This window comes from Dendrobium catenatum, unplaced genomic scaffold (genome assembly GCF_001605985.2).
Source record: "Dendrobium catenatum unplaced genomic scaffold, ASM160598v2 fragScaff_scaffold_71, whole genome shotgun sequence".
NCBI classification, from domain to species: Eukaryota; Viridiplantae; Streptophyta; class Magnoliopsida; order Asparagales; family Orchidaceae; genus Dendrobium; species Dendrobium catenatum.
The window spans coordinates 466,763-483,071 of NW_021318533.1; the positions used below are offsets into that span (position 1 = coordinate 466,763).

General features: G+C 36.0%; 1 protein-coding gene across 1 annotated transcript; it reads right to left on the reverse strand.

Moving 5' to 3' along the window:
* Window positions 1–645: 645 nt before the first annotated feature.
* LOC110097292 (ATP sulfurylase 1, chloroplastic) lies at window positions 646–10,061 on the reverse strand. The gene is made up of 5 exons (XM_020823579.2): window positions 9,439–10,061; window positions 3,202–3,607; window positions 2,766–3,026; window positions 1,571–1,657; window positions 646–1,191 (listed from the first exon to the last, which is right to left on the reverse strand). The coding sequence occupies exons 1-5, from the start codon at window positions 9,942–9,944 to the stop codon at window positions 1,060–1,062; spliced, it is 1,392 nt and encodes a 463-aa protein (XP_020679238.1). The 5' UTR covers window positions 9,945–10,061; the 3' UTR covers window positions 646–1,059.
* Window positions 10,062–16,309: the final 6,248 nt, after the last annotated feature.

Below are 16,309 nucleotides of genomic sequence, written 5' to 3' on the forward strand. Positions count from 1 at the left end.
TAGGATGATTTATCAGTATATTTTATATTTTATTTATTCCTGTAACTTTGTATAAATATTTGAAATGACCTTGAATGGACTATTCACCTCAATGCAATACTCGAATGCCGTCCGAAAACCAGTCAGAATACGCCACATCATCCCTTTGCTCGGTACCGCAGCACTATACTACTCGATATCGTTGACGTGGCTGCACGAGATTCACCTTCGGATGTCAAGCTACATCCGGATCCGCACAGAATAATTTCTCGTATATTTGAGTGTTCAATTAAGATCATCATTCATCATAAAGATTAATCTCATGCCTTGATCAATTTACGCATCATCATCATCATCATCAGAAGCATGAATCCGATATGTGATCGAGATATTATTCACACCTTTGGATTGATTAGGGTGGGCTAGTCAAGCGGTCGAGTTATGAACTAACCTATTAGAATACTGATCTAATTAAAATATTAAATGGACTAAACTTACCCAAAAATTTAACATGATTCTTGATTTGATCCATTATATATAATTTGCATATGGTTTCTATGAGACGATCGCAGTATTTTATAAAATTGATGTTGAGAAAATAATTTTGATATTATGATTGCAGAAAACAGTTTTTCACCCGAACTTTTTTTGAAAAACAACGAGAAATAACAAGAAGTCAATACCCAACAGAACTTATAATTATTATCTGAAAAACAAAATAGTCAGAAAATTATCCCAAACAGAACCGTAAGACCCAAATGACTCAGACATAACAAAAGAGAAATCTTTCCAAATGATGTTACTAGAAAGTATGGCTTTTGCTCTAATTCTTGCCAAAACCCACTAAGGGTGAAAGCTTTACCCTTGAGCTCTCCCTCTCACTAGCATAACTGGGTAGAAAATATTTCCATAGCGATGCATGGCATAACAGAAGCTTTGCAAGTTAGTTTCTGTACAATAGTGATTGCTGTGTAGACAATCTGTGAACACAAGCAGCACGCACAGTTTCATTGCTCATTGGAGCTTATTATACAGGTATGGTTCACCATCTTTTGATTCTGAAGTAAGGTTTAACCTGTCTTAAGCAGGAACAGGTTGTCGGATTTTGGTACCAGAAGCCACACTGTCGTAGTATTCTACAAGAACTTTCCATCCTCCAGGACACATGAAGCCATCTGGTGGGTTCTCGCGGTTCTTCGCAAGGTTTCTCATCTGCAGAATGAAATTCGAAGTTAGATTATGGTGTTTGGATGATAATTGCGTTTGAAACTCAAAATTAGCTTTAGCTGACTCAAAAAATCATTTGAAACTAACTTAGGTTTCGTTTGCGACAGCTTTCGCATTGCTTTCTAATACAACTTTTTAGTATTAAAAATTCTCATAGAAAGAATTAAGAAAGCGGTTTCAAACGAACCCTTAATATATGATATATATGCATGTGCATAAATGCATATTTAACTCGAATCAGCTTGAAGCTTTACTCAAAATCGATCATTTTCGCTTAGTCAAAATCAAAATCAAACGCTTCAATTTTGAGACAGATTACTCAGATTCATAAGAGGTTTCTAATTTCTACTTAGGCAAAGAGTACCTTGGTGCCGGAGATGAAGAGGAAATCCTGGGGCCTTGAATGGTCGAAGAAAGCCATCTTTCTCTGCGTGTTATCATAGGCAGCTACCTGAAAAGATTCAAGAAAAACTTAGTAAAACATCTTACAATAAAGCAGTTTCTTGTCAATTTAGAAAGGAAAATGGGCTGTTCCGTCCATGAAAAGCATCACCAGAAAAGAGTAATAAATAGCATATTATAGTAACAAACAATCTTCAATTTCAAAATATAAAGAAAAATGTGTCTATGATTCTTAAATGATTTCAAATAAGAGACAGATCAACAAAGAAACACCGTTCTAAATATATAAGGTGGCTTTGCGCCTAACTTAGTTCACCTGACATGGCTAACCGATATCATCCATCATGTTTCTTTTTTCTCTTTAATGAAAAAAATTTTTTTTTTCTTCCTTCTCTTTGGCCTCCAAAAAAGCAACAGAAATCTAAGAAGGCTACATAAAATTAGCATGTACCGTGAGTAGCTACACCTTACGGTAAGGACAGTTCGATAGCTAAACATCACAAATTAAGAATACCCTTAGAGCTTTATTGGTTGCTTGACTTAGAAAAATATTTTGTAAAATTATGATTTCTCTAGATTCCATCATTTGGTTGGCTATATTTCGAAATCAAAATGGATTTTCGACTCTACAAATTGCTTGCAAAATGCTTTAAAAGTGAGGATTTATTTCAGAACTCAAAATGAGTGAAAATATAATCTTAACTTAGTGTTCAATTGAATCTTGCCCCAAACCCTAGATCATGTAACTAAGTATCATTTTCGCTCTCTCCTAGAGTTTAAATCCTTTCAAGAAGTCCCTCAAATAGATTGGATTATATAACTAAGGTTTTGTTTGACGGCTTTCTTTCTACTTCTTAAAGTAGTTTTCTAGTACAAAATTAAAAGTTTTTATTAAAAAATTGTTTTAAAAAACAGAAAGAAAGCCCTCTCAAATGAAGCCTAAGCCTTAGTTTGCAACGGCTTTAGTATTGCTTCTTAAAACAGCTTTTTAGTACAAAAATTTTAATTTTTGTACTAAAACTCTGTTTTAAGAAGCAAAAAAAAAAAAACCGTCGCAAACGAAAAAAAAAAAAAAAAAAAAAAAAAAAAAAAAAAAAAAAAACCGTCGCAAACGAAGCCTAAATATATATATATTTTTTGGCTTCACGTTCGCATACCTTGAATGGTAAGATATTGAGCCTCTCGAGACCAGGTGCCATCTTGAGTACTTTTTTCCCATGATCAGCATCATAAAGGTCTCTATTCTCAAGGGGGTGACCCATGCCAGCAGGGTCTCTGCCAACAATGTAGAAATTAGCACCGGCATTAATACGAGACTTGGCATGCCACTGCACTTCAGTAGGTCCAGCATAATGCATTGGAGAGGGGAAGATAGCAACAACCGTAGTATCAGGGTCAAGGACACCTTCCTCAAGCACCTGTAATGGAATTTTAGAAAAAACAACATATTACTAATTAAAATATAAAATTAACCTATAGTTTCTGTAATTGAAATAACGAATGGCTTGCTTTTAGGCTAAATACTTCAAATATTCAGGTATAGCTTTTTACATGAAAAAATGTTGAGGAAAACATGGGTACAAAATAACTAACCTTCTCATGCTGTTTCATTCTCCAACTGAGTGGTACATCATCCGCTTTGGTGTAGCCTCCCAATGGGTGAAGCAACAAGATAGGGTTTTTATAGCCCATCTCCAAAAGGCGTTTACGAGTATCCGTCATAAGCAATGCATGGCCATTATGCACAGGATTTCGGAGCTGAAAAGCAAATACAGCATCTGCATTGCGCTTTGTGAACTCTTCTCGAAGCTCTGCAGGCGAAAGACGATATTGATCAAGTCCATCATTGTACTTGACTGGCTCTATGACATCCAGGTCTCCACCTATGAGCCAGTTTCCAGCATTGGTTATGGTTTCTTCAACATAGGGTAATCCTGGGGCAGTTGTTCCCCAGGTTCGAGCAATTCTTTCTTCCTTGTTATGCTTGAATATCTCTATGCTGAAATGTAGTAGAAATCAAACATTAAAATTTAGGATTTTGACAAAGTTCATCAGAGGAAGCCTATTAAGTAATCAAAGAACTTAATAAGCATAAAAAAAATGTAGTTTTTGTATATAAGACAAATATGGTAGAAGTACATATTGAAATTAAAATATAAAGCAGAGGAATAAATAATAAATGAAGGATTACATATAAGGAAATAAAGATGAAGCAAGTGCAGAGCTTTGCATTAAACTGCCACAAAAGTATGTACGCATATAACCACTATATATTCTTAGAATTTTTTTTGAGAGAGAATGGGTTAAAAACATTCTTTACACTCACATTAGTAGCATATCTTCAACATTGAGGTAGACAACAGTATTGGGTTTAATCCTACATCGGATTTGAAAAGAATATTCGTGTAGAAATAAAAATGGATGGCACTCATATATGAGCTTAAGCTTTGGCTTGAAAATGAGTTTGACCACTTTGGTTTCCCCTTGATTCAAACTCCCTAAGAAAAGCTATCAAAACTGATGATTTAGTTGGGATTGGTGTGGTTGATGTAGTTTGTAGCTCGTATGGGTCTCAATACCTATTATCATGGTTAAGCAAGATTCAAGAACAAGTTGCTCAAAAAAAAAAATAATAAATAAATAAATAAATAAAAAAGAACAAGTGGCTTCGAATCATGTGGTCAGTTAATTGAATTGTTCTTTGAGGAACCATAAAACTAAAAAATATGGATTCCCAATTAACATTTTCATATTAAAGCTCTGAAGAAACTTGCTTTTCAAATAGATGACCAGCACATGCTTTCAAGCAGGGCATCACATCCTAAGTTAGTAGCTCATTCTGGGCTCCATAATCTATTCTCAGTACAGTGCAGCTCAATCAACATGCAAACAACTAGCCTTATAAACACACACACACACACACACAAACGTGATGGCCATATTTCAGCAATCCTTTCAAATTAATTATGTCATATTTTATTTGGCAAGATTTTCAAAAGCCATATTAAGTGCATTTTTTTAACATATTGATGTGCTAAAAGAAGATTGCACACAATGGAAAATATCCAATAACCACTAACCTAGAAATGCTTATATATTTCATCAATTAAAAAGAACTTTCAAAATATGAACCAAATGTTATTTCGGGTCCTCCAATTTTAAGGAAAAAAGGATAGTAAAGAAAGTATACCTAAAGCCAAAGATTCTAAAATTACAATGAACCAGAAGGTATGACCCTTCAAATATTAATATGCACAAAGTTCTAGCAGCTGTCAGCTGGAAAAATGGAAAGTCCTAGACCCATAAGCAACTAAAAAATTAGTTCAACAATGTAGAAGTTTGATAAACGAAGCGAGCCAGTATTTATCCCACGAAGAATGTGGTTTATAACTCACTACTATTTCAATCAGTAGTTCAAATTTTCTGAGACAGCAACTCAGTATCAAACTAACTGCACCTATTCCGGTACAGGTTGCTGAGTCGGGGCGGCATGTCGTTTACATAAGAATTCCAATGTTGGGCCTATGAATACACAAGCTAAAAGTATCCTTCAAGGTAAAAGGATAAACACGAAGGAAATAATGCATGAGGTTAAAAAAGGTTGGATAGGAAGGAACGAAATTAGAATAAATAAGAGCAATTTGAGGAAAAGAGAGTAAAAAGAAGGTTAACTTACAGATTAGGAAAAAGTGACAATGCAGGTAATGGTGGAAAGGGATAATCAATGATTTGGATTGGTACGCAAATTAAAATCATCTTAGACTAACTGAGAACAACCAACAAAGAAAAGGTGGTGCTATTCTAGATATTGACTCAATGTCATGCACGAATCACATGGTAAGATAGGTTTCAAATTTCTTATGTAGAAGCAAGAAAATATGTTACATGATTTGTTAGGCCCTGATCTAATATCTATATATGAACCACATGATGAGATAGATATCATGTTTCTTGTGTGAAAGCTTGTAAATAGATAAGGTGGGTGTGCATAAGTTAGATAACTTTGCAATGGATTGGTATACAGAAAAAATTAACGTATTGAAGCTTAAATGACATTGAAGCTTAGACAATCTTGAGGTTTTTTTATTAAGGAGGTGAGAAGGAATTGAGAAATGAGAGAAAAAGGCTAGAGAAGTAGAAAGGAGAAATAAATCACAAATTTATTTCTAGGAATTCAAAGTATCATCTCAATGAATGATTGTATGATTTTTTAAGAACTTCAATTTTTGGTATTTGGTATTGGTTTAATACTACTTTCTTAACTCTCCTAAATAATTTGTTCTTACTTATTTTGTAATATTTTAAGCTTCTCTTTTTTCTTTATTGAGGTAGTGTATACTTGAGCTTTGAGAATATTTGGTAAATATCCTTTAAGTGTGTGCCACACATGTGATTTCTTTGCTAGTAAATCAAATTCTCTCTCATCCCTTGTAAACATAAGCTTAATTAAATTAATCTACTTTGGTGTTCTTTGTACGATATCTAATCTGTTTTGCAATTAATTTAAGGTTCATCATACTTGCTCAAAAGGTTATTTCTTGATAGAATAAAGTTATGCACACTATTTTCCCAATAATTAGTATAAGAGCAAAGATTTATGAGGAATACAATAACCATGGAATTGTAGATTGAGAAGTTTAATAACTCAAAGAGTTATTTTAGGCTTTGGAGAACCAAAATGTGCAGTATTCTAGTTCAACAAGGGCATGTGAAGGCACTCATAGGACGTAATAAGATATCTAAATCACAAGTCAAGAAGACAAATAAAAGATGGATTAAAAGGTTCTCTCAACAATTAAATTGTAATAGGTGGACTGAGGTTTTAGCATAGGTCCTATAGGAAACAACTGAAGAAGATTTGTGGCTAGAGTATTTAAACATCACTAAAAGATTGTGCATGCTAAGCCCTTCAGAGCTTATAGAGCTTGACAGTGTTTAACTTGAAAGGAAGTCATATAAGAGATCTAGGATTTATCATAATATTGAGTTAAGTGAGATATTAATTAGTAAATTACTCAATATCATGCATGAATTATATGGTGATGTAGACTTTAAGCTTCTTATGTGAAAGCTTGGAAATGAATAAAGTGATTTCACATAAGTAATTTTGCATTGGGTGGGTAGTTATATAAGTTGATGTATAGAAGCTTAATTAGCATGGAAGCATAGGGCAATATTAATAATGTTTAGGAGTTGAGAAAGAATTGAGAAAATAGAAAGGGGTGGGGGGTGGAGAGAGAGAGAGAGAGAGAGAGAGAGAGAGAGAATAGAGAGAAATAAATTATAAGATATTTTATTTTTGAGATTTTAAAGTAATCTTTCCATGAACCAATGTTATCTTTTCCAAGGAATCTCTAAAGTGGAAAATTTTCTAATATTTGTTTAATCATTTTCCTTTGTTGACATTCCTAAGTTATTTCTATTTGACTTATCTTATGAGACTTAGTGTTTCTTGTTTTATTTACTAAGCAAGGGTATACTTGAATTTTGGGAATGACTAATGAGCATTCGTCCTTTTATTGTACACCACAATTATAATATTTTTGTTAATGGACCAAATTCTCTCCTCTATAATGGGCATAGTATTACTCAAGCTGAACCATATAAATGTTGATATTCTTTCACGTGGTGCTTGATATAGTTTGCAATTAATTTTTAGTTTACCATACTTACTCTTGGGTCAATGCTTTTGTAGCATAAAAATAGGTGTACTCTTTTCCTAAAATATCATATCTGCCATAAACTAGAAATCAACATCAAAATTAATCTTTTCCCCAACTATTTTGGGTATAATTATATGAATCTTTAATCATTATTTTTATATAGTTCATGAGATGTTAAATTAATTTTTTGCAAACTTCATATGCACAACCTCTATACATGTTAATTTCAATCTCACTTTTCTTAAATCTTCCATTTTAGTTATATTTATTTTCCCTATTGCTACATCTACCCTTTGCAAATATGCCAAAACAACCTCATTTTATTTTCTACAATCATATCTTCAAAATCTGATACTCACATAATGTCTCTAATATAACTATCACTCAATCTAATCTTACATAGATTTTCCATGCATCCATAAAAAAAATTCAATATTTTTATCATGCTCAACTAGGCTATCAATATAATATTTAAAATCCAACATCAAAATTTCATGAATTTTGACATAAGTTTTATGATTTCTTATCAAACTAACATCAATAGGTAACTTGTCTATGAACCGGCTGGGCAAAGCCTAGATTCCTGGTTCGAATCTCTTGACAAACACTGAAAGCCTTAAGTGTTGGTCAGTGTAAATTGGTGTGGGTTGCATGCTAGGTTGACCGAGATTTTCACTGGCCTAAGGACAGTGCTTCCTCATCACAAAAAAAAAAAGCTTGTCTTATTCGGACTTGGAAAACGTAAAAGGCTAGTACAGTTTCTTTTTAGATTATGAAACTAAACAATCAACTTCAAAATATCACTTTTTTTAATGAAATTGAGTACATAAACGACAACAAACAGAATGATCTCATGACCGAGTTTCTTAAATAATCCTTTCAATTTAAGGTGATTATTTTAAAGCGATTAGAATATTTGTATGACACTAATAACCTTAGGAAAAAGACAAGATGACATTTGACAAGTTCACATAGAAAAGCCAAAAATATAATATGACAGCCCAAATATCAAACTGTTGATCAGTGACAACACATTCTGTATGATTGAGCTTGTATAACGTTTTAATTAGAAAATAAAATTGGAAAGTGACCATTCACATTCCAAACATGATTGTAAACTGATCAAAACATAGGAAACCCGTTTCATTGAATGGTGTAACTAGGTTGGAAATAAAAACAGCCCATTACGATTAAGGTTTTATTTGGGACGACTTTTTTACTGCTTTTTAAAATATTTTTTAGTAAGCATTAAGAAAGCATGAAGCTACTTTAGAAAGCATTAAGAAAGTCGCCCCAAACGAAGCCTAAGTTAAATATCTCAAACGTGGTGATAAGTCAAATGTCAACACTACTTACATATGCTTAATCATGCTTGTATGAATCTAGCATTCATTAACTTTGTTTTCCTTTAAATCCATCATGCCTTATGAAAGAAAGAAAGAAATGGAAATGCCTCCCTACATCATGTTGATTTAGAATAATAAAATAGCATCAAACACAACCAAAATGCCAAGAAAAGCTTAAAATATTATTGCAAGTGATTGCTTCTCATGGAATGAGTAAGTATCTATACTAAAATAAAAGGAATAAGAAAACAACAAAAGCCAAATGATAATTCAGATGTTAAATGGTAATGAAATTTTCAGCGACACTAAAAAATAGATCATGAAGTCGTAGAGACAGGACACAAAAACTGAAAATCGTTTGAATTACTTAGACAAAGACACTTCACTTAAATCACTCAATAGTAATACGAGGTACTTTCCGCACCTTTAACTCAGAAGAGGAGATATTTTCCCTGTCATACTAAATATTCCATGCTTTTGTTTCTTCGAAGAACAGTACATCAACACATCTATTAAGGGCAAAGAATGATAAATTATAAATATTGCACCAAAAAAACCCTCAAGAGTCACCAGCCATCAATTAGATGGAACTTTGCTTTGCAAAATAATATATAGATAATTAAAATTCACGCCATACCGTTCAATTCCACCTCAACCAATAAAACAGTTAATTTAAAAGCAAACGAAGCAAATTAAAACCAAAATGAACGAAACCAGTAACACATCATTTCAAATAAATAAAATGGTGATGACCTCCAAGTTTGAATCACAGCCGAAAAAGAAAAACAATAAATCTAGTGTAGAAGAAATTTAATCCTTACTCTTTAAGAATTGCAACAGGATTGCCATTAGCATCAACAAGCACAACCCTGTCTCGGCCCTCAACAGCCCGCTTCTGCAAGTCGTCCACTGCGAGCACGATCGGCACCGACATATTGACCACAGAACCATCCGGCATCCGCAGGCAATTGAAATGAAGAGTTTGGAGGAACTCGGCTTCTCTCATGAAACCGCGGAGCGGGCTCGCCCACCCCTCACTCAACACGTGCACCCACTGCAAATCGATCCGCGATAGCTTAATCCGCGGCAAGCCCCCCGCCAGCGTCGCCTCCTTCCGAATAGCCTCCCGCTCCGGCCCTGCAGGCGCCACCAACTCCACCAGCTTCCCTCCGTCCGGCTCAATCAGGCCGCACCGAACCCTAGCCGCACCTCCGTATACCCGCCGGAGGCGAACCATGGCACCACCGGGAAAACCAGTACGCCGTGTTTTGGGAAATTGCAGATTTCCGCCTGGGACATTCGCAAAAAGCGCTTCCATCGAAGCCATTGCCGAGATGGCCGCCGGCGTTCGAAGCAGAAGCTCCGATCTAAAAGACAAAAAATGGGAAACGTATTTATCCAATCGGAAGATTAATTAGTGGATTATGATTTGTAAAGGTGTAAGTGGTCTAACATTTTATAGTGATCGGGCATGTGCCGCATGAACCTGGTCAGGATTGTGGTCCGCGTTCTTGAAGCAAAGCAGTAGAAGGAAAGCGTGCGTGAATCTGGACGTGTTTTGGCGGGGTGTATGTGGACTAGGAAGGCGGCCACGTGGGCTTGGAATTCAAAATATTATTTTGTCTGTTACTAGGCTGGAAAGTCGGACTTTCCATCTACAAACGTACCGGCGGCGGTCGCTGATGCTTAAGCACGAGGTTAATTAGGTAATTAATATTTAGTTTATAGATAATGGGGGTGGGGGGTTACCCTTCAGCAATGATCTTTATAGCAACTTTCCTATGCCGACTACGGTCCTTCCGATTTCGTTGGCAGACAACAGTCCTTCTGACCTCCGTCGCCTCCACCTCTGTCTCCTATCAGCTAAGGTCCTTACGATCTCAGCCGCCCGCCGACTACGGTCGGCTACGGTCCTTCCGACCTCCATCGCCAAATAATGGCCCATCCGATCTCTATTGCACGCCAACTACAATGCTTCTGACTTCCGTTACCAGACAACGGTCCTTTCAACCTTTGTCGTTGTCAACTACAGTCCTTCCAACCTCCGTCGCCAGACAACTATCTTTCCGACCTCCGTCGTCCACCGACTATGATCCTTCCGACCAAACGAACACGTCAACAATGATTCTTTGTATTCCCACCAAGTAATTTACTCCATATGATGTACATCAAACCAAGGCCTTCCTCCCAGTGAAGGGCCTCATTTGTAATCGACTGCAAATAATAGTGGATTATTTTAAATTGGGTCAGGCCCTGTGATTTTTCCCCTTTTCAGAGTTTTCCACGTAGAAAATTTGGTCTCTTATGAATACTATACCCTCTCTCTCTTATCTGATTGCACACTGTATTTTCGTACAAAACTAAGACGTTAAATTTTTTTTTAAATTTATCAGGATGAGAAATAATTCTTTATAATTAAATTTATCTGAATTCAATAGCTATTAAAAAGTCAATATTCAAAAACAAAATTCTACTAGTCCTACAAGTGTACTTAAAAAGTCTAGCCTATAATTATCAATTAATTTATTTTCTTAGGATATATTTACACACATAATATTAAAACCTTTCTTATTTTTCATTTTCATCTATCTTTTTTATTTTTTTAACTTTTGAATTAGTGTATTTACTCTTTGATATTATCAAATCACTGAATTCTTATATATTTATATATCTAATATCTAAATCTTTATATTTTTATATTTATCTATTTAATGCATAATGATCCCACACAAGAGTTCCACTAACATAAACTTTCTATTTTTAAATACATATTTTCCATGCATAAGTTCTGATATGATTTAGATAATAATATGTTACAAATTAAATATAAATATTTATATGTTAGATATGCAAATAAATATAAAATTTAGTGATTTATATAGGTTTTCATAGGAAGTGTCAAACTAAGACTTCATTTGAGACGACTTTCTTACTACTTCAAGCAGCTTTCTAGTAAAACAATTTTAAATTTTGCACTAAAAAATTGCTTTAAGAAGCAGTATGAAAATGATCTCCAAGTATATTAAAGGATAATTTTGACTCATCAGATCTTTAAAAAGAATTCAAAATAGTCACATGATATAACTATTTTAGTTCATCTTGACCACATGAAAGGCAAGTCATCATTCACATGACCACTTGATCAATTTTTTTAATCTAAGGTTTCGTTTGGGATGGCTTTTTTACTGCTTTCTAAAACGGAGTTTTAATAAAAAAAAATAAAAAAATTTGTACTAAAACTCCGTTTTAGAAAGCAATAAAAAAGCCGTCCCAAACGAAGCCTAAATTTTAACTTCATTATTGTAATATTCAAATTTATAAATAATCTCATTTTAAAAATTTGTCAATTTTAGCTCCCCAAATTAATATTCATTTAGACATTTGTTGTCTAACCATGCATAGTTTCCCATGATGAAATTAATTTTCTGGTGGATCAAAGGCTGCGCGCAGTTGACTTCATTCAGGTTGTAGGAGGAATTAAGGATAGGACTAATTTTGTTTTACTATATCATGAAAAAGATTATGCATTTGTTTTTTTATGCATTAAGCTACTTTATTATGACTAATTTAAAAGATAATTTACTAATATTTTAATTTATAATTTTGTTACAAACTCATTTTCTTAGATCTTATAACTAGAATGATCCAAAAATGAAATAACCTAAGAGATTGTTTGGTTGCATGTATTTAAAATTTAGAGGATATTAACGTGTTTGAAATGCTCAGAACTATTTGATTTATTATTGATAAGTCATCAAAAATTTATCTTGATCGGGCATGAATCTCGATGCAAAATCAAATTGGAAACTTTCGGAATTAAAATTGGGACCCATCGAACTTCGATTTCAGCAAACTTATAGTCGAACTAAACGTCTCGGAAATACAAACCCAGCGACACCAAATTCGACTCAATCAGAGCCCAAACGAGTCCAAAGCATTGTTGGAAGGTTCGAACCACAATTTGGTTACCAAACGGTTTCCGAACATGACATGCTTATAGTCGAATCGAGCAACTCAACGAGACGAATCTAACGAGCCCAAGATCGCTTAATTCAAACATCATTAAGACCTTCAAATATGAGACAAATGGTCCACAATCAAGGGATTCAATATCGACCGTCCATCCAACCACTCCCCATTTATCCTTGATCCCTCACCTATTTTATGCGCCATGCTACTCCAGAAATCTATAAATAGACCCCTTCTTTCTCTTGAAAAGGGGGGTCCAAGAAAGAAGAGAAGGAAGAGAATGAAGAAGCTCCTTTTCGACCACCGCCTGAGTTCCGTCGGACCATTGCCTGTCGTCATTGCTCCACCGGACCACCGCCTGAGGCCCTCACATCTGCCGGACCACCGCCTGACGCTGTTGCTCCGTCGGACCATCACTTTAGGCCCTCACCTCCGCCGGACCACAACCTAACATCGTTGCTCCACCGGACCACCACTTGAGGCCCTGAGCTCCTTCAGACCACCACTTGAGGCCCTCTTCTCTGCTGGACCACCACTTGAGGCCCTTTTCTCTGTTGGACCACCACTTGAGGCCCTCACCTCCGCCGTACCACCGTCTAACGTTGTTGCTCCGCCTTACCACCACCTAAGCCCCGGACTTCCGCTAGATAACCACTTGAGGCCCATACTTCTGTCGGACCCACCTGAGGCCCAAACTCCTGCCGGACCACCACCTAACGCCCAGACTTTTGTCGGACCACCACCAGAGGCCCGGACTTCTGTTGGTTTATCATTGATGCCCATAATTCTATCAGAATACCACCATACTACAACAGTCTTTCTGACCCCGGTCTCCTGCCAACTACAATTTTTCGAACCCCTGTCTCTTGTCGACTACGATCCTTCTGACCTCCTTTGCCTGCTGTGGTCTTTCCGACCTCCATTACCAGAAAAAGGTCTTTCTGACCCGGTCTCCTACCAACTACGGTCTTTCAGACCCCTGTCTCCTGCCGACTGTGGTCCTTCCGACCTCCTTCGCCTACTATGGTCATTCCGACCTCCATTATCAGACAACGATCTTTCTGCCCCGGTCTCCTACCAACTACGATCTTTTAGACCCCTGTCTCCAGCTGACTACGGTCCTTCCGACCTCCTTCACCTACTATGGTACTTCCGACCACCATCACTAGAAAATAGCCTTTCCGACCTATATCCTATCGACTATGGTCATGCCGACCAAACAAATATGTTTATATTATAACTCCCACCATGTAATGCGTTATATATGATGTTGTTCGCTCCAGAAAAATCATATTAAATTTAAAAAAGATGCGAACCCCGCTCTCACGAACTTATGGATTCTCTTTAATTTTCTCGGAGGTATTGAGTTTAATATTCAACCAGATTTCCCCTGAGAGTATTGTCAGGGTTTATTTAGATCTGGGTTCTACTTCCTATGAGCGCAAGCCCTCATAGTTAATTACCCCTCCTAACGCATTAGAAGAGCACTCTCGATTAAGGATGAAATATACTTAGCTTTGTACAAGAAGTGTGTGAATGTACAATATAGATTTAAATTTAGTTATGGGGAGGATGAAGGTACGCCCGATCAAGATCCTATGGTTTCGTCATCCCGGGCATACCGTGGGTTCATTCTACCAACACTAACAACCATTGGTTGTAGTGTCCAGGAAATCTGATTAGCAACCATGGGTTGCCTCCTCTCAGAGATCCTGAATAGACTGAAGTGGATATATATGAATTTTAGTTTAGTTTAGTTTAGTTTGGATTGGGGCTTATGGTTTCCTTAGTTTGAGGCTTACGGCTCCAATTAGGAGTTGCCCGTTAATTTGTTTAGTTTGGGGCTTATGGCTCTAATTAGGAGTTGCCCGTTAATTTGTTTAGTTTGGGGCTTACTGCTCCAATTAGGAGTTGCCCGGATAGTGGGACTCACGGCCTCTTTTAGAGGTGGCCCGAAGAAATTTAATTGAGTAGGTCTTATGGCTTCCTTAGAAGTTACCTAATGATGGGTCTTACGACCTAGCCCTATAAGCTAAGTGGCCCGAAGGGATTTAAATTTTTGGGTTATAAGGTTGTTCGTTTAGAACTTCCCTAACACACGGGTCTTATTGCTTCACTTAGAAGTAGCCCAAATGATGGGTCTTACAACTTAGTCCTATAGACTAAGATGCCCATGTGGATTTGTTAATGGGGGGTTAGAAGTTAGGTCGTTTTTACCTAAGACTTTCCCCTAAGGTCGGACTTACGGCTTTCATTTGAAAGTTGTCAAATGATATTTTTTTGGAATTTATTGCTTCACTTAATAAATACATATTTAGTGAAAGAATTGTCGATAGGATTTACTGCTTCTATTAGAAGTAACCTATATGATTCATATTAGCTAGGGCATAGCTTTAGACACTTTACTCCATCGACGTCAGTTTTAGTGTCTTATTTTATGCTCGTAGCTTATTTCTACTACAACAATTTGTTGCTTTACTTTAGCTTTGTCGATTATTTATTTCTACAGCTTTCAGCACTTTGTTTTGCATGCAATAGCTAGATTTTACTTTTTCTAGCATTTAATTTAATATTGTTTATTGATGTAGTGACTTTTTGCCTGTTTGCCTGTAGGAGCTCGTAGCCATTAGTTTAGAAAGCCTTCATGTAGCTACAAGAGCATGTTGCTAAGAGTTACTCAGAGTGCTTGAGATGTTTGTTGGAGAGAGTTGCTCAGTTTGAGAGTATGTAGCTCTTTGGAGAGTTACCAACTTAAGAGCAATTTGAGATGTTCGTTCGTTTAGAGAGCCGTAGTATGATCTTTCTAGAGTGTGGAGCTATGAAGAAGCAACACCATTAAATAGCTTCGACAATCAAAAATTCATTAGGTAGAGGAGTTTCAAAGCTATGCCTTGTGAATGAACTTGATGATAGCTTATTTCTGGTTATTAGATTTTAATTTGATTAAAATTTAAGTTATCAATTAGTTACATTCAAGTCTCAAATTAATTAAAATTCTTTACTTAATAAAAGATTTTTTTTTTTATTTAAATCAATCTCAAATGTTTAATCAGATTTTTAAATCAACTAAAAGAATCTAACTAAAATTTTTAATAAGTTCAACAGATTTTTTTTATATGATTAATCAACTATTAAATTAACAAAAGAGCTTTGTTTTTAATTTCCCAAAAATTTGGCTAAGTTCAAAAGTTTCGAGTAAATTTTGATTCCCTAAAAAAAATCCGTCAGCCTTTCGGCGTCCCCTCCCCGATGCCGGGAGGTAAGTGTCATGTGCTCGACTCGGCCGGAGCGAATAAACGGCGAGGAGATTTGGGAGAGCGAATCAATCCCATTAATGGTCTTTGAAAAGTCCTTTAATGTGTGCAACCTATTAATTTAAGGAATTAATTTTAATTTTAAAAATATTTTTGGTCCTCTTGATAATCCGACAGCCTTCCAGCGTCCCCTCCCCGATGCCGGGAGGTAAGTGTCATGTGCTCGACTCGGCCGGAGCGAATAAACGGCGAGGAGATTTGGGAGAGCGAATCAATCCCATTAATGGTCTTTGAAAAGTCCTTTAATGTGTGCAACCTATTAATTTAAGGAATTAATTTTAATTTTAAAAATATTTTTGGTCCTCTTGATAATCCGACAGCCTTCCAGCGTCCCCTCCCCGATGCCGGGAGGTAAGGAGGTCATTTGCCCTTTGGCTCGACTCGGCCGGAACGAATCAACGGAGATTGG